A 23,704-nucleotide genomic window follows, 5' to 3' on the forward strand; every position below is an offset into this window, starting at 1 on the left:
TAGCCCAAGGTCCTAAGGAGTTGCTCCCATGTTTTTTTGCCGACACTTCAAAAAGTGTTCTAAATTTACATTCACAATTCATTTTGAGTTCATTCTTGTATTAATAAACATGAGATCTAGGTGAAGGTTAATTTATTCACTTATTTATTTCACCTATGAATATCCAATTACTCCAAAACCATTTGCTGAAAAGGCTGTCTTTCCTCTATTAAATCACTTTCACGACATTGTAAAAAAGCAATTGGGTAAATTTGTGTGGGTCTACATCTGGGGTCCCTAGACTGAAGTCTATCACTCTCAATACCACACTGTTTTAATAACTGTAGCTATAAAGTAAACACACAAATTGGGTATACTGATGATTCCTACTCTATTCCTTTAATAAACTGTTTTTTATTTTTTTAGATTCTTTGCCTTTCCATATGAGTTTTAGAGTAAACTTGATTTTATTTATAAAAAAGTCTTGCTAGGTAGGATTCTAACAGGCACTGTGTTAAGTATATGTATCAATTTGTAGAGACTTGACATTTTTACTTTTTGAGTCTTCCAATCAATGAACAAATTAATTATTACATTTATTTAGATCTTCTCTGATTTCTTTCATTAGTATTGTATAGCTTTCAGCATACAGATCCTATACAAGTTTTGTTAAACATCAAACTGAAAACTTCTTGCATAGCAAAGGTAACTATCAAAGAAATGAGGAGACAACCTACTAAATGGGAGAACATATTCGTCAGTGAGATATCTGATACAAAGTTAATATTCAAAATTTATAAAGAACTCCTATTACTTCAAACCAAACCAAACAATTCAATTTAAAAATGGGTAAAGGTCCTGAATAAGACACTTTCCCAAAGAGGACACAGAAAAAGCAATAGACATATGAAAGGGTGCTCAATTTTGTCACTAAGGTCACTAATTTTGAGAGAAATGCACATTAAAACCACAATGAAATGTTACCTCACGTCTGTCAGAATGGGTATCATCAATAAATCCACAAATGACAGTGCTGGTAAGGATGTGGAGAAAAGGGAACCTTTGTGCACTGTTGGTAGGTAGGCAGATTGGTGTAGTCACTATGGAAAACAGTATGGAGGTTTCTCAAAAAATTGAAAGTGAAACTGCCTATGACTCAGTGATTCCACTTCTGGAGACTTACTGGAATAAACCCAAAACACCAATTCAAAGGACTATACACAGCCCTCCATTCACTGCAGCATTATTACAATTGCCAAGCTACGGAAGCAACCCAAGTGCTCAACAGACAAGAGGGTAAGAAAGATGTGGGACATATACACAACGACCTATTACTTGTCCATAAGAAAGTAGGAAATCTTACTATTTGCTATATAGCATGTATGAACCTAGAGGGTATTATGCTAAGTGAAATAAGTCAGCTGGAGAAAGACAGATATATGATTTCACTTATATGTGGGATCTAAAGAACAAAACAAACAAAAGCGAAACAGACTCACAGATATATAGAGAAAATTGTATTGCCAGAGGGTGAGGGAGTTGGGACACTGAGTGAAAGAGGTGAAGAGAATAAGAAGCAGTTAAAAAATAATTAAGGGAAGTAAGTAAAGCATAGGAAATACAGCCAATAATATGGCAGTAACTATGTATGGTGCCATTTAGGGTACTGGAAAGATCAAGGGGAACACTATGTCAAGTGTATAATTATATAACCACTACGTTGTCTACCTGAAACCAATACAAAATAAAAAAAAATTAATTTATACCTAAGTCTGTTATGTGTATGACTTAAATGATAATATATTTTAAATTTCAGATCTTTATGTCCTGCTAGCATATAGAAATATATTTTTAAATGTAGAAATTGATTTTTATATATTTATCTCATATCCTAAAACACTGCAGAATTCACTTATTAGTTTTAGGATTTGGGAGGTATATATTCCTTGGGATTTGATACATAATCATGTCATTTGCAAATAGGCAGATGGTTTGAACTCTTCCCTTTAAGTTTGTGACTGGTAGTATTTAGTTCATCTATATCCTCGCCAATTTTGTCTAGTTGTTCTACCAACTGGTGAGCAAGAGGTGTTCAAGTTTCCAACTATAATTGTGACTTTGTCTATTTCGCCTTCTGGTTCTATCAGTTTTTGTTGATTTACATATTTTCCATCTCTGTTTTTTGGTGCATACACAGTTATACTGATATGTTACCTTGAGAAACTGATCCTTTTATCACAACATAATGCCCATCTCTGGTAATTTTTTGAATACGAAGTCTACTTAATCTAATATTAACATAGCCAATCCTTTCTTTTGATGGTTTGCATAATGTATCTTTTCCTATCTCTTTACTTTCAGCCTGTTTATACTGCCATAAATGAAATGATTTTCTTGTGGATAATATACAGTTCTTTTTTTAATATGGCAAGGAATCTGCATTTTTAAAAAAGATTTTATTTATTTATCTTTAGAGGGTAAGGGAAGGAGAGAGGGAGAGAATATCAATGTATGGTTGCCTCTTGTGCGTCCCCTGCTGAGAACTGGCCTGCAACCCAGGCATGTGCCCTGACTGGGAATCGAACTGTGATCCTCTGGTTCACAGGCCCACGCTCAATCCACTGAGTTACACCAGCCAGGGCTATACAGTCCTTTTTAAATTCATTCTGTCATCTGTCTTTTAAACTGATATATTTATATTTTATTTTCATTCATATTTAACGTAATTAATGATAAGTTAGGGCTTATGTCTGCCATTTTATTTTTTGTTTTCTTTTTCCTTTCTGTGAATTATTTGAATTTTTAGTTGCATTCCACTTAACTTAGTGTCTCTGTACAGCTTTTTGGTGGTTGCTCCAGGTATTACATTATATATACATGACTTATCCTAGTCCACTGGCATCATCATTTTACCAGTTCAAGTACACTGTGGAATCCTTACTTCTCTTTACCTTCCTTTATCCTTTCCCATTTATAATTGCCTTATATATGTTTCTCTGTACACATTTAGAACTATCAATGTTAAATTTTTGCATCAAATGTCAAACATAATTCAGAAATTCAAAAGAAGCAATGTATATTCCACTTACTAGTACTTTTCTCACTGTGTTCTTTCTTCTTCATATATTAAGATTCCTTCTTTTACTGTTTCTGTTTGTTTAGAGAACTTCCTTTAGCTATTCTTTTAGGGTATGTCTGTTGATGACAAACTCTTTTTTTCCTTCAGCTAAAAATGCCTTGATTTCACCTTCTTTACTGAAGAATATTTTTGCTGAGTATAAAATTGTGGGTTAACAGTTCTTTTTCAGTATTTGAAAAATATGCCATTTCCTTCTTGTCTGCATGACTTCTGATAGGAAAGTCAATGTCATTTGAATTGCTTTTCTTTTCCCATATAGGTAAGATGTCATTTCTCTTTTGTGGCTTTCAAGACTCTTTCTTTGTTTTTAGTTTTTAGACTTTGACTATGATGTTGTATGGATTTCTTTGGGTTTATCTGTTTGAAATTCATTTAGCTTCTCAAATTATATAATATAAACTTCTATCTCTTGGCAAGTATGGGAAGTTTTAACCCTTTAAAAAATTTTTTTCCAACTTTTTCAGGTATGCTCTCATTCTCTTTTTCTTTCAGGACCTCAATGATATGAATGTCAAATCTTTTGTTGTTATAGTGCCACTGGTCACTGAAGCTCTCCTGCCTCCTTCCTTTCTATTTTCTCCTCTGTTCAGACTGTATAATGTCTATTTTTCCATTTTCCAGTTTACTGGTTCTTTCCCCTGCCATTCTGCTGTTTAGTCCATTCATTGCTAGTTTTTTGTTTTTACATTTTTAAGCTGTAAAATCTCAATTTGATTATTTTTTAAAGTTTATTTGTTCGGACTTTATTTCTTTGCTGAGACTTATTTTTCTAAATTTGTTTCAAGCATAGTTGCACTTGCTCATTGAAACATTTTTATGAAGAATACTTTAAAATATTTCTTAGGCAAATCTAATTTCTGTGATCTGCATATGGGTATGCACCGATTGACTTTACATTCAGTTTGAGGTTTTCCTGCTTCTTATTATGACATTTGGTTTTTGGTGGAAATATAATCATTTGAGGTTTTACCTTATGAGACTCTGGACCTTATCTAAAACTTTTGGTTTACCTCTATTCTTCTTACAGTGTTCTAGTATGGGAAGAGTGGACACCGTCTTGTTATTCCCAGGTGGGAATGGAAGTCCAGGTCTCCCCCTTGGCCTCTGATGACATCTGAAAGGAGGGGCTCCTCATTACTGCCAGGCAGGGATAGGACTTCTAGTTCTCCATCAAGCCTCCACTGATATTTCTTTGGCTAGAAATAATAGGGGTGCCTCATTACCGTTCCCCAGGTGGCTTCACTACGAGAATATGGCTTCGTTGCCTCTGGATGGTGGTGAAAGTCCTGACTCTACACTAGGTCACTTACAACACTACCCCAGTGGGATGGTGGGGGGAGGGACACCTTGTTATTGCCAGGTAAAACTGGGAGTATCAGCTCCTATTCAATCTCCTATTCAATCCTGGGCAGGATGGGCAGGGGGATAGGTAAAGCATCTCATTATAGCCTGCAGAAGGTGGAAGTCTAGGTTCTTGACTCAGCCTTTGCTGGTGTGGGTATGAGTGGGGCCACAATTTTGTTTCTATGGTATTTGGTTTCAGGAGAATGGCTATTGCTTAAAAGTTTTTTGTCTGGCTGGGTTACCCCTTTCATGTTCATTTGGCTACTTTAGAAATCAGGCTTTTCTCGGGAATTGTGCTCATTGATGTTTCTGGGTTGTCTGCTTTGCCAGCACTCAGTCTGATATAAAAGGCAAAATGAAGGGAACCCAACCAAGTTGCTGCCATGCTGTTCTTTCAGTCCAAGGTCCCTAGCCATTCTACCTTCTCTCTTCCTTTCAGAGTTTTTTTATGTTTGTTTTGTTTTATATATAGTAATCAGTTGCACTTAGGGCAAGGAACAACAGGTAAGAGTATATATGCTCCAATTTTTGAAGTGTAAGGTCTCACTAATTTTTAAATCAATTGCTTCATTCTTATACCCATGTTTCTGCCATTGTCTCTCTAACCATAGGAATCATATTCATCTTGACAAAACTCTTAATTCTCACTTATTATATGAAGATTTCTCTAATTTTTCAGATCATAATACTACTTCATCTTTCTTCTTCAGCCATCTTTACTCTGTTTTTATATCTAGTTATATTCAGTCTTCTGGGAGATCCTGGGCAAATCAGTTAATCTCTCTGACCCTCGATTTTCTTATTTGTAAAAGGAGGATGACACTGGTCCCCGGACTTTTCATAAGATATTAAATTAGCATTAAATGAAAAACTATAAAATGCTTGTCAAATGTTTGGTATTATTATTCCAAAATTTCTGTGTAAGACTTGACTTTCCTTTGTAATGACTTCTTTGTGTTTAGAGATACACTCTAGATGTTAAGAATATTGAACTAACAGATCTAACACAAGCAATGGCATCTGGTCCATTATTATTTATCAAGCAAACACATATACAGCAAATCCATGTTCCTTGTTATTACATTCATGTATATGTCAACAAACAGACACTTCAAATAGTTTCTGAGACTTTCAGTCAAGATGACAGCATAGGTAAAAACAGCTTGCCTCCTTGCACAACTACATCAAAATTATAACTTAATTATAAAACAATATCACTCAGAACCATCAGATCAAGTTGAATAAAGTCTGATGACCAGGGAATTAAAGAAACAACATCCATCCATCCAGAGTGGTAGGAGGGGCAGAGACACAGAATGGGCAGGTCCCCAAATCACATATGGTTGATAAAAATTTGGGAGGGCTATATCAGGAGCAAAGATTCCCAGCCCCACACTAGCCCCCTCAACCCAGGGTTCCAGTGCCAAGAATTAAGTCTCCATAGCTTCTGGCTGCAAAAAAAAAAAAAGTAGGGACTGAGCCAGTGGAAGAAACTTCTAGAGTTCCAAGCAGTTCCCCTTAAAGAAGCCACAAAGGACTTACTCAGACTCACTCCTTCTGAGCTCCAGCATCAGGGTAGCAGCTTGAAAGGTGCTAGTAGCATACAAGAAGAACGGAAGTGTCTGGCATCAAGGTGAAAGGTGGGGAGCAGCTTTTCTGACAGAAAGGTAGGCAGAGGCCATGTCCCTTTTCTGAACTCTACCCCACAGAGCCACAGAGCTGGCAGGCATGTGCCATATCTGAAACTCCTTCAACCTGGCTAACACTGTTTGCCCCACCCTGGAGATTTCCTGAGACTCCATCCCACCCAAGCTGTTACCAGAGACTTTTCCATATGAATGGCTGGTCCTGGCTCATGCATCACAACTTCCTAAAACCTCTCAAACAACCTCTTGGCAAAGCTGGCCCCAGTGAGTCCCCAACCCCCATAACCTCTTGCTAAGTGGCACCAGGCCCAGCACTAGCATCAGTCAGCCTAGATTCACAGCTTATCTTCACCTGGGAACCTCCAAGTATAATACAAGTAGTAGCCATCTGAGACTGCTTTATAACCCAGGCAGGGTGGCCCTGGGCAAACACAGGTAGGGGCTTACCTTGGTCTGCATCACCTAGGAAACTCCAGAGCCTGTGCATCCGGGAGACAGCTACAGAACACGCTGAAGCACCACCACCCTGCTCCTGCACAGCTGGCCCTCCACGGAGGGCAGAGGTTGGTATAAGTGTTCATGGCCAGACCCTGCAACTGACTAGCCTGGGTAAATCCCTCCCACTGACCTGTCAACACCCATCAAGGTTCAACTACAAGAGGAGGGTGTTCTCAGCCCATGGAGGGCACACCTAGAGTACCCAGCTTGGGTTACAAATGAAGCTGTGCCACTGGACCTTATAGAACACCTACTACATTAAGCCATACTACTAAGATAGAAAGTCATAGCAGTTCTTCCTAATACATAGAAATAAACACAGGGAGGCTGCCAAAATGAGGAGACAGAGAAACATGGCCCAAATGAAAGCACAGATCAAAACTCTAGAAAAAAATAAACAAAATGGAGAGTCAATCGATCAGATGCAGAGTTCAAAACACTGGTTTCAAGGATGCTCCAGGAACTTAGTGAGAATCTGAACAGCATAAAAAGATCCAGTCAGAAACAAAAGATTCACTAATTGAAATAAAGTACAATTTACAGGGAATCAACAGTAGAACTGATGAAGCTGAGAAACTAATCCATGATTTGTAATACAAGGAAGCAAAAAATAACCAATCAGAACAACAAGAATAAAAAAGAATACAAAAAAACAAAACAAGGATACTGTCTGTAATCAGCCACTGGAACAACTTCAAGAATTCCAACATTTCCATCATAGGAATGCCAGAAGGAAAAGAGAAAGAGAAAGCAAGATATTGGAAATCTATTTCAAAAAGTAATGAAAGAAAACTTCTCTAATTTGGTGAAGGAAATAGACATGTAAGTCCAGGAAGCAGAGCGAATCTCAAACAAGATAGATCCAAAGAGGCCCACTCCTAGACACTTCATAATTAAAGTGCCAAATGTTAAAGATAAAGAGAGAATCTAAAAGCATCAAGAGAAAGCAGTTAGTTACCTATAGGACAGTTCCCATAAGACTGTCAGCTTATTTCTCAAAAGAAACTGCAGGCTAGAAAACACTAGCAAGAAATATTCAAAGTCATGGAAAGCAGGGACCCATAGCCCAGATTGCTGTACCCAGCAAAAATATCATTTAGAATTGAAGGGCAGATAAAGAGCTCCCAGATAAGAAAAAACTAAAGGAGTTTATCATCACCAAACCATTATAAGAAATGTTAAAGAGACTTATTTAAGAAAAAGAGTATCAAAACTATGAATAAAATGGCAATAAATACTTATCTATCAATAATTGAATCTAAAAAAAACAAACCAAGCAAACAAGAACAAAGGCAAATTCATGGATATGGTGAGCATTCTTATGGTTGTCCAAGGGAAAGGGGTTGTGGTGGTATGGGTGAGGAGGTGAGGAGATTAAGAAGTACAAATAGGTAGTTATAGAATAGTCATGGGGATGTAAAGTACAGTATAAGAAACTGACTAGCCAAAGAACTTATACCCACGACCCATGGACCCCATGGACATGAACAATGGTGTCGGGATTGCCTGAGGGAGTGGGGGATGCTGGGTGGAGGGGAGTAAAGGGCGAAAAATTGAGTCAACTGCAATAGCATAATCAACAAATTATAACTTAAAGAAAAACAAATAGTTTCTGAAATACTTACGACTCTCTGAAGACAATGTAAACTGTTATGAAAACATCCATGTCAGAGAGAAGGGAAGTTACTTATTTCAGTGAAATATTTTTTAAAAGTATGGTTACATATACTATGCAAGTTACTCTCAAAATATATATAAAATATTCCCTGCTTTGAGAAACTTAATAATACTAACTGTAGAGCAAATAGCCACATGAACTTAAGAGATCATTTAGTCCACATCCTTGATAACAACCTTTTATTTTTAAAGCTTTACAAAACAAACAAATGAATATCTCTCTTCCACCTAATTTAATTCCCTAAACCGATTTCAACCTCTTTTCTGTGAGGAAATTAAAAGCAAGTGGTTTCTATGGTCTGCAAAAATGCTTTGGTAATTATTGAGCAATCTACCTATACTTACTTTTTATACAAAAGAAAAAGATACAGTCTTTGCTTAAAATAAACTGCTTTGTATCCCCAAAACAGAAGTTAAGATCAATTGGTTAAACTTAAAAATGACCCAGAAGGTAATGAAAATGTCCTGTGTGCGGAATGAATACAACCTGTCATTTCTGTATGATGACATGAGATATAATATTTTCTTTTTTTTTTAGAGATTTTATTTATTTGTCTTTAGAGAGGAAGGGAAGGAGAGAAGGAGAGAAATATCAATGTATGGTTGCTTCTTGTGAGTCCTCTGCTGGGAACTGGCCTGTAACCCAGGCATGTGGCCTGACTGGGAATCTAACTGCAATCGTGTGGTTTGCAGGCCCACGCTCAGTCCACTGAGCTACACCAGCCGGGCCGAGATATAATATTTTCTAATTAACTGCCTTTACTCACCAAGCATCCTTGGGTTACAACCTGGGTTTTCTAGGTAGTTTTCACTCAATAAAAAATGGGCTCATCAACCACTCCCTATTCCTAACCTCTTTGGGGTTAACTGGCATTCTGATTTATAGATAATCTCCTGTGTTTTGAATAATATAAGTCTCTCGTCTAGAGATAAATCACCTCTTAGCATGTTTATAAATATTGTTTCTAGTTTTATACAGGACATCATTAAAATCTAAAATATACTAGAGCAAAGTACAATCACCTCTGTTAAACCCTTTCTGGGTGTCCAGCTGGGGTGCACATTTATGCTGTTCACCACTTCAAAATGCAATACAGGTTGTAAAAATACTGGTAGACCCACTTACTGTTATTCTAAAACCAATAATGCTAACAACTCCAATGCAGAAATGGGAGAAAAAAGCAGTTTAACATTCTTAACATTAATGAAGAATTAATACTGACATCACCAAGCAGATCATGCAAATAACTCATGCAAATAACTCACTATCACCTGTTTTTAAAAAACAATAAAAACTAAATGATTTTAATTCATAATGTGGAAATTCTGCTTTAACTTTGGGGGTGATATATGCTGAAGTTAATGTTTTAGAGTAAAGAAATATTTCCTGTAATATCAAGCCACCACTTTTAATTTGACAAAACAACTGAGAAGGCTCTGTCCCAGTGATATTTTACTCTTACCAGTACCACTTTGGTGGCTGCTTTTACTGGAATATATTAATAATCCCCAAATGTATTTTGCTTGGCAACTTCTTTTAAGAAATAAAACCATTTAGAAACTGTTCTGTGTAAAAGACCAACCAAGTCACCTATCCTTTAGGAATATTTTAAAAATGAGTACTGTCCTGGCTGGCGTAGCTCAGTGGATTGAGCACTGGCTAAGAACCAAAGGGTCACCAGTTCAATTCCCAGTCAGGGCATAGGCCTGGGTTGCAGGTCAGATCTCCAGTAGGAGCCACATGAGAGGCAACCACACACTGATGTTTCTCTCCCTCTCTTACTCCCTCCCTTCCCCTCTCTAAAAATAAATAAATAAAATCTTAAAAAAAAATGAGTATTTCTTTCCTGTTATTCCAAGATCCCAGCATTTATTTCACTGTAAGCATTATAGTTGGTTCTGTAAATGCCAAATTCATAAGAACAAACAATTACAAATTTAACCATTTTCCTAGTAATAAGAATTTAACTATTACAAATAAATTATATGAACAAAATATGAAATTACAAAATCAGTTCTTTTACATTTATTTGCTAACTAGGCAAAAGCTGAAAAAATATTGTGAAAGAAATGAAGACAAATGAAGAGCAGTCAAGAGAAATGAAATAATTATGAAATAAGAAAAAAGTCACGTTAGAATCACATATAAAAATGCAAAATATGGCCAGAGTTAACCGAAATATAATAATACTGGACAGACAGCAATTCCAAGTAACTTCCCAATTTTAATATATTAATATCTTAAAAACTCTCAAAAGCTGTATTTTGCTTATTTCCCTAGAGCCATATGGTATAATATGCTACAGGTTTGGGCATAATCATCACATCACTTGTTCATGGTAAACTAGATAGCATGCATGGGTATCTACAAGTTACTTCGGACTTTGCCAAAACCAGCATGTTGTTTTCATGAAGGCAAACTGCAGGTTTGTTTGGCTCTTGGTACAAGAAGTTAATAGTGAAATTTTAAAGGATTTTGAAAACCCTTGCTTATGCCAGATTCTATGCACCAGTCTAAAGGCAGAATTTAATATTCTGAAACATTATAAGTGGATTCTAAAAAAGAGCTTAGTAAAATTGCTTTAAAAGGTTTACATTACTTTTAAAAGCATCTGTTGCTCCAGGTGCATGGTTTTTGTCTGGATGAAACTTCAAAGCAAGCTTTCTATAAGCTTTTTTCAAATCTTCATCACCAGCATCTTTGGTAACTCCAAGTACTTCATAGTAATTTTTACATTTGCTTATGCTGTGAACAAGAGAGTGTGTTATAATGAAAATTTCAAGGAAGAAGTTCATATAATACTGTAATGTCTTATTTATTAGAATAGTATAAAGAACTGTCTGTGGACTGTTTTCTCAGTATCAAATGACCGTTTATCATGTAAAGGGTTAATACTTTATTCTGTTTTTCAACCACAGACTATTCCCTCCAACCTCTTCCCAGTCTAAGAAGAACTGACCATGAGTATGTCCTTGGTGTAATTTGTCACAACTATAGAAAAGTAAAGCAAAGTCCATAACAATTGTGGATGAAGGACAGAGCACAGAACTGTAACTGAAATGAGAGGATAAGAACACGTTTACAGTATTTTTAAGACCATAAAGGAATTCAAGCCCTGGCTAGTATGGCTCAGTGGACTGAGTGTCAGCCTGTGAATCGGGAGTCATGGGTTTGATACCCAGTTGGAGCACATGCCTGGGTTGCATGCCAGGTCCTCAGCTGGAGGAGTGTGAGAGGCAACTGATCAATGTATCTCTCACACATTGATGTTTCTCTCCCTCTCTTTTTCCCTCGCTTCTGCTCTCTCTAAAAATAAATTAATAAAATCTTTTTAAAAAAAGGAATTCAATAATCCTCACAGGTTATATTGCAGCTAAGGAATAGTATGCATTACACTCCAAGAATTTTGCTGTTGCATAATATATATCTAACCAACTATCAAAGCAACAGTTCTAGTGCATGTAAAACAATTACAGCACACTATGGTTTAAATGTCTAGGCAAGTTAATTCAGCTCGGCCACACTAGAGAGAATTCATCTGTGAAAGACAAAAGCTCTTAATAAAATATATCATGGGACTCAACAATGCTTGTTAACCCCATTTTCATTATGAAGAGCATACTTTTTAAAATTACAGTTAAGTCCTCAGTTGGTGTTGTTATTAGGTTCTGTGATTCCAATTTTACCATAGGCTAGTTGACACAAACAAGAGTTAAGTTCCTACAGCATCTCACCAACGATATGAAACAATGTTGAATGAATCATTATTATTCAATAACCTACTGTATTTGCATAGTTTATAACCCTAAAGATGTAACCAATTTGAATCTGGCATCTTTAATGTATATTATGAAAAGAAATAATTGGAACCGAGAACATTAATACTTTTGGATGCTAACATTCTCCCACAACCTCATAATTTTTCTTCACTTTATAAAATCCAGGTATATTTTATATATTTTTTGTGCCACACTTTATGATTTTAGATGTGTTCCAGTGTGTAGCTTGATCACAGAAGTAGTAACAGGTAAAAGGATGTGAGGCACAGTTTTTCACTGGCTGCTGACCAACTGTGCCTTGGGGTACCTAAAGGATTGCAAACACTGCCTCACAGTTTTCAAAGGAAAGAGTCAGGATTGGTCTTTTTTTTTTAAACTGCTGAACGTATTAATCATTATACTACTTGGTACATGAATAGGTTCTCAGTAAGTATTTCTGGAATAAATGGTCTCAGCTCTTCTTTTATAATGAAAGCATTCATCATTTTGTATATGAAACAGCAAGAGAAAAAACTGTAAGATTATAGAAATTTGTCTATATCACATCAACAAAAATCTGTTACACAGTCTTCTTTCTAGTAACGACAATTAAAATTGGATTTTTCTACTTCAGATACTTAATAAATATTAATACAACTTAATTTTATTTCATGAACATGACACTTCTTTTATTTAGGCAACAGTATTTATTGAGTACCAACTATGTCCCAACAGTGTTCAGGGACCTAAGATATATTAGTGAACAAAACAGAGAATGATCCTGCCGTGGCAGAGACTCACTCCCCTAAATATGATGAGAAACTATGTAGCAGAACAAAAGGAAAGCACTCTTTTATAGAATACCTACTGTTTGTCAGGCACAGGTCCACAATCCCATACCCATGTTCTAATATTAAGCCCTGAAAACCATTAAATTATTCCATCACTAATCTGACTGCAAAAACCTGACTTGAACTTTTTGAAGTTCCCTTTTTAAAGGTAAAATTTGACCTAAATGAATGTGAAACTGCTACAGTCTGCATTTATTCCATTTAAGTGTGAATAGTTGTATGTTTTGTTGCAGAATATTATCATTAGTGTCCAAGTTGCTTACCAATTATATGATGTATAATGAATGTATGCTCCTTACTAGCTTTCTAAAATATGATGAATTCTGACTGCAAGCTACATCTGGTCCATGAGGTTTTCACGTAGAGAATTATAGAATCTTATTATCCTCATTATTTTACACAAATTATCTCATTACATCTCATTAAGTTGATATTATTCTTATTTAACCAATGAGGAAATCAAAGCTTTGAGTGGTTAAATAAATTGCCAAAAGTCATATAACCAAATAATAGATGAGAACCAGGATTTATATCTTCAACAAAAATTTACTGAACATCTACTTTCTGCTAAACACTGTTTCAAATTCCATAGTGGTGAATAAAATGTCAAAAAAATTCCTGCTCTTATTAAATTTACAATTAGGACAGGGGCAAGCAATGAACAAATATGTAAGTAAAATATAAAGAGCATCATATGGTCATAAATATTTAGAGAAAAATAAAGTGGCAAAAGGGAACAGAGAATGGAAGGGGAGGCTTGCTAGAGTGATTAGGAAAGGGATCACAAGTGAGGATTCAAAACTCACTTGTACGACTTGAAAATCCTGTTCAGAACCTGAATAAAAAAGGTGCCTCCTCAAACTCCAGAGTACCATCTTCTTCCTTCCAATTTGTTTTTTCCGATCAGTGTTTAGACAGACTTTCTTACCCTCTAGATATTTTCAAATGTTGGTTTCGGGGCCCAGAACATGTGTTCTCTGCCTCTTTTCTTGCTTAGTTTTCATCACTTCTCCAAACCTCAGCTTAGCTGTTTCTCTTCTCCAAAACTCAAATTCCTCAAGACTGGGTATGGTGACCCTCTTATAGCCTCTCAAAGCTCGCAGAACTTAGCCCTACGCCAGCAATTACCACACTGTACTGCAATTACTGTTTACTTGTCCAAGTTCTTTTTTAATAGGCCCCTTGAAGGTAGACATTGTCTTGTTCACTATATGTATTGACAGATGGATGGATGACCGATTCAATTTGAGGGCAGAACTGGTGAGGATCCAAAAGTAACTTTTGGACCAAAGGTAGTAAGTGCTATAATGAAAATGTAGTTGGCATCAAAACTCAATTTGGAACAAAGGAGAACTGACTACAAAATAAGGAATGGAGCTAAGAATATGACACACACTGCCTGAATGTAGAAAACAAAAGGTAGTAAACGAAACACTGAACAATCCTCAAGTCATTTCTATTTCATTTGACTGAGTAAGATGTTTAATTATGGAGCACATTAACCCTCTAAATTCGTTCCTTTGATATTTTCTGAGCACAAAAGGCTAAGCAATAGAAAAAGGCAGCCTAGGAAGGGGCTGCTGGATAAATTAGATATAGAGAAATTAGGTTGGAATTTACAATCCTCTAGAGATGGGTCATAAAGGTAAAAGAACTGCCACAATGAGAAAAAAAAGTAGGAAAACAATTAATTCACTAATTCTTAGCTGTATCTAGCTCTGTCATATCTTCCCTGAACTAAAGTTTTCATCATATCTTAAAGGAGAAATCTTTGAGAAACCAGCAGAGAGGTCTGAAGCCGATACCACCAATGGAAAGCTGAAGGCTATCTATGTATTTCAAGTTAATACTCCAAATACACTCATTTTTCTAATTTTTCACACCTGAGAAAATACCATTATTTATTTTAATTAATATTTTTGTTCATCATGCTTTTTACCAGCTAAAATGTATTGTCACACTCTTAACAGTTTGCTCCTTACTGAAAGACTCAAACCTTTTTCTCCATCCTCAACAAAGAATTTTTTAAAAAGAAGGAAAGAAAGAGAAAAGGAAAATAAATTAAAAAGAGGTAACCCATTACCTACCCTGGAAGGAAATATTGTGAAATAAAAGCACAAAGATCTATCTGGGAATTCAACGATGGAGAAGTATGTCTGGCTCAGGCTTTGTATCTTTATGTGTATAAAAGCATAGTGGGCAGGGGAGGGCAGTCTTTGTTCAGTTCTTTTTAAAAATATGTTATAGCTGATTATTTAAATAGATTCCATGTATAATTGGTGTTTAGGGAAATACTTGTTTATGCTTGGAGGCAAAGGATTACTGTATCAGTTTAACAAGATAATTTCTTTTCATTTAAAGAACTTAAATCAAATACTAATAAAATCCCCATACTTCACATGACTGAATAGCTGTACAGATGTGTTCTGACTTGATAAATATAATGATGACCCAATTAATGATTAATGAAATTTGCACTGATCTTGCAAATTTTAAAATAAAAGATGGGCTTTTTTTAATGAGAGATGAAAAACCTTTTCAAGTTAGATTGATGATTGACCTTTTCTCAATAATTTTTCAAAGTCACTCAAAGACAATAAATAGTGCTTAGTTTCGTAGAATGTTATTTTTACAAAGTTGCATGCTTTGTCTTCCGTATTACTGTAAGCTAGCTCTTACTTATGCAATGGATGCAGTATTATTGCATGGCTTCTCCCACTGAGCCAAATTGTTACTGAGCAACTTGTTTGCATAACTGTGCTAACCAACAAGATAATACGGCTTTCTTCAGAAAAATCCCCTGTGTGTAGGTTAAAAAAACAAAAACAAAAAACCCCCCAAAATGTACCACATGTAAGTGTTTGCTGGTGATATGCTACCTTACTAAGGCAACATTTAGGAAGGCTAATGTAATAAATAAGTGTTCCATGACTGAGCTAAGCAAGTCTTATAAAGGTATTAATGGAAGTATTTTGGATATTAGGGATTCTATTAAAGAATGTCCCAATCATATTTAGACCCCTAAGGAAAACTAAATTACATTTATTTAATAAAAAATGTATAATAAAACTACTGACCAGAGAAATAATCTCTAATATGGGTATATTAATATTTATGCCTGATAAGAATTCATGGTCTCAAACATAGCTGGGTCCCAAATGCTAACCAGCAATGCTTCCATTCCCTTTGCTTTTCCCCTCTGCAAATATTTCGTACTTTCACCACTCTCCTCAAGCTTTCAATCTCATCTCTTTTCTTATAACTCTCAAAGGATAACCTCCTCTTCAACTTCACAGAAAATATAGAAGACAACTGACAGAAACTCCCTCAACATTCTGTTTACACCTAGCCAACTCTACTGTATACAAAGTGTACCCACCTGCACCCACCATCATCTCTCATTCATATATCGCCCCCTACATACTAAAACAGAGATGGAAAAATGAAGCACTGCTCTCCCTACCTCACTTCTACCATACCTTGAATTATTCCTCTCTCCCTTTCAAGGCTAGGGCAAAGGAAATTAAGGAAAAAAATTCAAATAAAATAACACCAGATTTAGGATATTCCTGTTTTCCAAAAGTTTCAACTATATTTTTAAATATTTTCAAATACATCAGTGATTCTATACTCTTTCTAAAAAAAAATCACAATGATTCTAAATAAAAATCACATGTATATAGTTAACTTTATTTAGGTCTTTTATTGAGAATATGGTCTCCCCGTAAAAGTAATTTCTGCAAGAAAATACAATTTGTTTTCAGTTACACGGGGTTTCGTGGAATGTCATTCAACACATTGTTTAATTGAAGCTTTTTCTTAAAAAATTCAAAAGTAAGCATCATTTATGCATGTATTTCACTTATTCAACCTTCTCTGACATAATACTACACTTTTAAAAGTGTTTAGTAATACTACTTATATTCTAAAAGTACTTCACTACCATTCATGCAAATCAAACAGCCTTTACACAGCTTTACAATGATCAGGGATTCTTTTAAATTAAGCTTAGCATCTATGCATATAGGAAAAAAAGCAAAATATAAATGATTGCTATTATTTGATTTGAAATGATTTTAATTTCAAATTATGATGAGTAAAAATGAACTAAAAAGCAAGAATGGAGAACAAAGGGTAAGGAAAGAAGAATGAAAGAAATAACATAGGACAAAAGAGAAAGAATCTAAACTGTTTTATCTACTCTTCACTTGAGCTAGTTCACCGTATAATAACTCACTCTATTGTATGAATTATCTGCTTAATCACTCACTGTTCAGAGTCCTTCATCCTTACACTTTGTTTCCCTAGAGAGCAACATTAATACAACATCAATTCAGCTTTCTAAAGCTGTAGCAGGAATTAACAGTATTTTCTCTAGTTTCAAACTCAGAGGTTCATCTTATTTCCAGAATTTTTTTTCTTAATTATAAAATAGGTAAAGTCAAATCTCTAAAACTTAGTTCATAATTTTTTAACTCTACCTAATTCTTCTACTTTAAGTGGAAGTGTACCATGAGGTAAAACTAAAACACTGAGACAGAATAATCAGGGCAAAAGACGGGGCGGGGAGAAGAAGTAGGGTGTTGGGCGGGGGGCTGGGTAACAAAGGGATTAAGCAAAGGGGAAAAAAACCAAAAACCCTCATAGACACTGACAACAGTATGGTGATTACCAGAAGGAAAAGGGGGTGGAAGTAAGTAGAAGAGAGTAAAAGGGAAATAAATGGTGACAGAAGACTTGACTTTGCTGATGAACGCACAATACAACATGCAGATAAAACATTATAGAATTGTATACCTAAAACCTATATAATTACAACCAGTGTTGCCCCACAAGTTCAATAAATTTTTTAAAAATTAAAAGAGAACACTGATATTAGCATCTCTATATACACAGTAATGAATATAAACAGGAAAAAAAACCCCATCCTTCATTAATTTAAGTAGGAAATTAAAAATGCTATTACTATTGTCCCCAATTTTTCTCTCACATATAATTCTTCTGCTTTCATGTATAATGAAGTCTCTCTAGAAAAATCCTAGCCATTGTTAATGTAACAAGAATGGTTTGTGTAACATGTATGTAACTTGGCAGCCAAGAAGAGTGGACTGGAATGCACATATGTGAACAATGACCTCACTGTACTAGTCAGTGGGGGGCAGTAGATGCCATTGAGTGAGCATGTGTATTGTGTGGCCGTCACATTCAAAATGTCTGAGAGAGTAGAGCAACAAATCTGTGTCAAATTTTGTATCAGGCTTGAACATTCCTCTACAGACACTATTTGGATCATTAAGAAGGCCGCAGCTATGGGCAACTGGTGATTGGCAGCTTCTCCACAACAATGCACCGGCTTATGCATCACGTCTCATGCAGTTTTTAGGCGAAACATGGATGTAACCTGGAAGCCTAGGAGAGTGGATTGAAAGGCGCATGTGTGAACAATGATGACTTCACTGTACTAGTCAGTAGGGGTGGTAGACACCATTGAGTGAGCATGTGTATGGTGTGGCCATCACATTCAAAATGACTGAGTAGAGGAACAAATCTGTATCAAATTTTGCACTAAGCTTGAACATTCCCATGTGGAAACTATTGGGATGATTCAGCAGGAGGCAGCTATGGGCAACTGGTGACTGACAGCTTCATCAAGACAGCACACCNCATTATAGAATTGTATACCTAAAACCTATATAATTACAACCAATGTTGCCCCACAAGTTCAATAAATTTTTTAAAAATTAAAAGAGAACACTGATATTAGTATCTCTATATACACAGTAATGAATATAAACAGGAAAAAAACCCATCCTTCATTAATTTAAGTAGGAAATTAAAAATGCTGTTACTATTGTCCCCAATTTTTCTCTCACATATAATTCTTCTGCTTTCATATATAATGAAGTCTCTCTAGAAAAATCCTAGCCATTGTTAATGTAACAAGAATGGTTTGTGTAACATGTATGTAACTTGGCAGCCAAGAAGAGTGGACTGGAATGCACATATGTGAACAATGACCTCACTGTACTAGTCAGTGGGGGGCAGTAGATGCATTGAGTGAGCATGTGTACTGTGTGGCCGTCACATTCAAAATGTCTGAGAGAGTAGAACAACAAATCTGTGTCAAATTTTGTATCAGGCTTGAACATTCCTCTACAGACACTATTTGGATCATTAAGAAGGCCGCAGCCATGGGCAACTGGTGATTGGCAGCTTCTCCACAACAATGCACCGGCTTATGCATCACGTCTCATGCAGTTTTTAGGCGAAACATAAATCACCCAGGTGCCTCAGCCCCTCTATAGCCCGGATTTGCTGCCCTGCAACTTCTGGCTTTTTCCAAAACGAAAATCACCTTTGAGAGGGAAGAGATTTCAGACCGTCAATGAGATTTAGAAAAATACGACGGGGTGGCTAATGGTGACTAGAAGAATGTGTGAGGCCCCAAGGTTCCTACTTTTTATGGGACTGAGGTGCCACTGTCCTATGTACAATGTTTCTTGTATCTTCTTCAAAATGTCTCTATTTTTCATAGTACATGACTGGATACCTTCTGGAAAGACCTCATACATATAAGAGAATAATTCTATTCTCTTTCAATATTTTATCTAAATTCTACACTATGTCAAAAAATTGAAATAATTTTCCTCAAAAATAATCATCCAGAAGTACTGAAAAAAAATTAAGATGAAACATTCCATAGAGATAGTATTTTACAGTCTGATTTTATAAAGAATATAAAACATAACACAACCGGAGTTGAATTCCTTGATGTCTATTCTTCTACTGAATTATAATTCAAACACTTTTTTTAAGGTACTATACCATTTAAAAATTACATTAGCAGCAAATGTCATTGAGAAATAAGTCATATTTAGTCCTACCTGAGAACTCCATCTACTTGATCTTTGGTGTATCCTTTTCCACCATCACCACTACCAGACGAGTTGTCCTTTGTGCAGTTAGGCTTCCTTTGATCGGCACTACCTGATGGTTTTCGGCAATGAGGGCTATTTCCAGCGGTGCTTCCATTTTTCATCATTATTTCCAATAGTGCTGTAGAAAGATACAGAAAGCATACTATGCCTGTTCACATCAAGGTACATACACATGACCTTGAGAAGAACAAAAGAACTCCAAAATTACCAATAGGGACTCTCTATACAGCACAGCAGGCAAAACTGATAAAAGTGATAAAAAGGAATGGGTTTTGCTCCTATAATAGCAAGTGGGTTCATAATAAACTCTTAAGGGCAGACTCTCAAAACTAATCAGTCACAGATCTCTTCCAGAACAAAGCCATATCAAGGAGAAACTACTGGGAAGGGGGCAATAGAAAAAAAGGAAAGAGAAACTCCGGATAAATGGGAAAAGAGAAAGGAAATCTTATATAGCAAAGTGATATATAGAGTTCAGCACAAATAATGCCCCCTTTTTATGAGCTGGTAATCTATACCAAATCTTCTATTAAAAAATCACAAGCATGTAATTCTGTACCATAACCATATCACACTCAAGCACACCATATGACATTTTAGTGAAATGCTCACACTGCTGTCCATCTTGTGTGAGACATTCACATACTATACCAACCGTGTTCAATGGCATTACTTCTACCAGAGCCTGTATTTTCAACCATTATACAAAAAATGAAGAAGAGTCTCTGTGTATTTTGAAGGGCTAATTACACACAAAAATGCATGAAAGAATATGAGAGAAGTTAAATCTGATACAAAGTTATTATTAAAAAAAAAAGAATAGGAATAAAATAAATTCGTAAGAAAACGAATACACACCACGAAGACCTGCTGACAAAACAGATAAACAATATAACCTACTACTTCAAGCCACACTGAAAAAACTTTAAGAAATGACACATTATACAAAGTAATAACATAAATTAGAATTAGGACAACCCCCAAAAGTATCTATCCATAAGAAATAAAAAATCAATTAAAAATGATTAAATTAGAACAAGGAGTTAACAAACACAACAGATGTTGTCTATGTTGAAGAGAATATACAGAAAGTAAAAATATTTTAAATGACAAAGACAAAAAATTAGAAAGAAAACAGCAAATATTAAGGATAGTAAAAGATGATCCAATATACATACACTAGGAGTCCTAATGGGGAAAAAAACCCCTCAAGAATATTGACTCAGATTAATGAACATCAAACTATAATCTAATAAAATTAACTGGGCTTCTATGCAAAAGATAAAATGACTTATAAGGGAAAGAAAAACAGATTGTCATCAACCTTTGCCCATCAATAGTAAATACTTGTACAAAACAATGGAATAACATACTTAGATAGCCAAAGAAAGAAAACTGGAGCCAAGGATTTCATATCCACCTAACTTTAAACATTAAGACCACAGATCAACTGTTTTTAATATTCCAGAACTTACTGAGCACAGTTCCCATAGGCTCTTTCTAGAAATCCAACAAGCTTCAGGAATCCAAAGTATTTAGATATACACAAAAGGGCCAATGGGCAGCATTATATGTCTAGTGACCTACAGAGATTAGGCTGAATGATGATTTAAAAAGAGAGCATACAGTAAGTAATATGTTCTGATATTCTAAATAGGTTGAAATATTTTTTAAAAATAGTGAGCTTCCTCGTCTTTCTTTTTACTTGAAAAAATATATATATTGGCCTTCTCTTCTCTTCCCTTCTCTTCCTTTTGGCATCTTAGGCCTGGAAGGTTATTGAGACCAAGGAAGCAGTCACAGCCAAAAATAAGGCTAAGTTTGACAAGCCTGTACCAATGGGGTCAAGGAGGAACTCATCATGTACAGGGGAAATTGATTAAGTAAACTGAAGATAACAGGAGTAATGTTTTTCACTGTCATAGAATGGAATTATAAATATGAAAATGCACAAGGCTAGAATGAACTCTGTGGTGGACTTAAAGAGAGGTTTGTGACTTTCATGTAGATATCAAAATGAACATAGACTAAATGACTATAGATGTGTATAGTCCCACATATGAACACATATAACACACAGATATACACACACATAAAGACATACATGCATTCATACATACACATTTTTTCCTAGCTCTGTCTCTTGAAGAGGCCTAGAGGCAATGACATCCCTGATGCAATGAGTTTATCTAGTGTTTATACCTGTTTCCAAGTAAAAAGAATCAGGGCTTCTTAGAGGAACAACTGATTCCCACAGTAGAAAACAAAAAGTGGGCTTGAAAAAAGTTTTGTGCTATAAAGTAGAGATGCTTGAAAAATGATGAGAACATGTCAAAAAGACAGAGGGCTCCTGCTGACTGAATCTGAGGAAACCTGAACCTCAAAATAAATTGCAGTAATAGATTAAATAGGAATCCTTAAATCCATATTAATAAATTGAATAGGTTGAATGCCAACTAATAAATCACAGAATGAATAACAGAATTAGAAAATTACCATTTGAGCCCTGGCTAGAGTGGCTCAGTGGGCTGAGTGCTGGCCTGTGAACCAAAGGGTCACTGATTTGATTCCCAGTCAGGGTTTTGGGCCAGGTACCCACTAGGGGACATTCCAGAGGCATATACACATTGATAGTTTTCTTCCCTCTTTCCCTCCCTTTCCCTCTCTAAAAATACATAAATCTTTAAAAAAAAAGAAAGAAAAAGAAAATTGCCATTTGACCACTAGCAGAAATTTAACCATGAAAAAATCATCAACGAATGCTAAAAGGAGTTGGTGAAAGTATGTTATGGAACAGAACATTTACATAGTCTCAAAGTATTCCCCCCCAAATATTTATTAATTATAAAGTAAAAAATAAGTAAGTTTTTAGAGTGAAGAAACCTGGCATCACCAGCTTAATCAAGTGATGAAAGTTAACTTCACAAATAAGGACCAAATCAACATAATGTGTCTCCTAATGTGTTATACTAAAAAAACATCACTTCTACGGTACTTCTGCCCAAAATTTTTATGTGGAAATGTCAAACCCAAATTGAGGGAAATCGTATAAAACGAGTAGTCTGTATTTATCAAGAATGCAAAGTAAAGAAGAGAAAAGCTGTGTATGGAAAATAAAATATGTCCATAAGTGCAACTTGTATTCTTTTTGCTACCAAAGATACAATTGGAAAAACTGGCAGAATTTGAAAGAGGTACATGTATTAATTTCATGATTTGATGGTTATATTGTGGTTATGTTAGGAGAATACCCTGGTCTTAGAAAACATACACTGAGTTATTTAAGGGTAATGGGACATCATGCCTACAACCTACTCTTAATTAGTTCAGGAAAAAATATAGTAAGAACATATTGTGTGTATGCTTGGTAAGGTTGGAGGAGGAAGGCACAGGATACAGGGAGGGAGGGCATGATAAAGCAATTGTGGCAAACTTTAATCCAAATAGAAGGCTGAGAAAATATACATGGGAAGTTTGCATTACTCAGTGACTTTTCTCTAAGTTTGAATTATCTCAAAATTAAAAAAAAATTAAAATGGGGAGGGAACTGGAGAGTGTATGCAAAGACAACTGAACTGTTTTCAATAACTATGTTAGTGGGTAGTGTTGGTAACATTACTCTGAAACTTTTACGTATATGATGTGACATAAAGCAAATAAACAATCATGTCATATCTATTACTTATTATGGCCTTGAGAAACAATTACAACTATGGAAGGAATTGTTTCTGTACACTGAAAAGGTCCAGAAAAAATGAATAATCTAGTATCCACAGCATCCTTAATGCCAGACTGTGATGCTGAAACCATTTTCCCCTAAAAGAAACTGTGGCTCTTATTGGAAATATGCTCGATTTCAGATCTAGTACAGGA

At 35.5% G+C, this 23,704-nt stretch overlaps 1 protein-coding gene across 3 annotated transcripts in view; it reads right to left on the bottom strand.

Annotated features, from left to right (window-relative positions):
- Positions 1-23,704, bottom strand: part of DNAJB14 (DnaJ heat shock protein family (Hsp40) member B14) — a 55,065-nt gene that overhangs the window by 13,494 nt on the left and 17,867 nt on the right. For 2 of the 3 annotated variants that reach the window (XM_037036239.1, XM_037036238.1), the window contains exons 2-3: positions 19,778-19,949; positions 10,884-11,029 (exon numbers count right to left, since the gene is read on the bottom strand). In XM_037036239.1, coding sequence (XP_036892134.1) covers positions 10,884-11,029; positions 19,778-19,949 — 318 coding nt within the window. The remainder of the gene's footprint in view (positions 1-10,883; positions 11,030-19,777; positions 19,950-23,704) is intronic. The other variant, XM_037036240.1, reaches the window with a different exon arrangement.

This window comes from Sturnira hondurensis, unplaced genomic scaffold (genome assembly GCF_014824575.4).
Source record: "Sturnira hondurensis isolate 20B ecotype Veracruz unplaced genomic scaffold, ASM1482457v3 Scaffold0022707, whole genome shotgun sequence".
In the NCBI taxonomy this organism is placed as follows: domain Eukaryota; kingdom Metazoa; phylum Chordata; class Mammalia; order Chiroptera; family Phyllostomidae; genus Sturnira; species Sturnira hondurensis.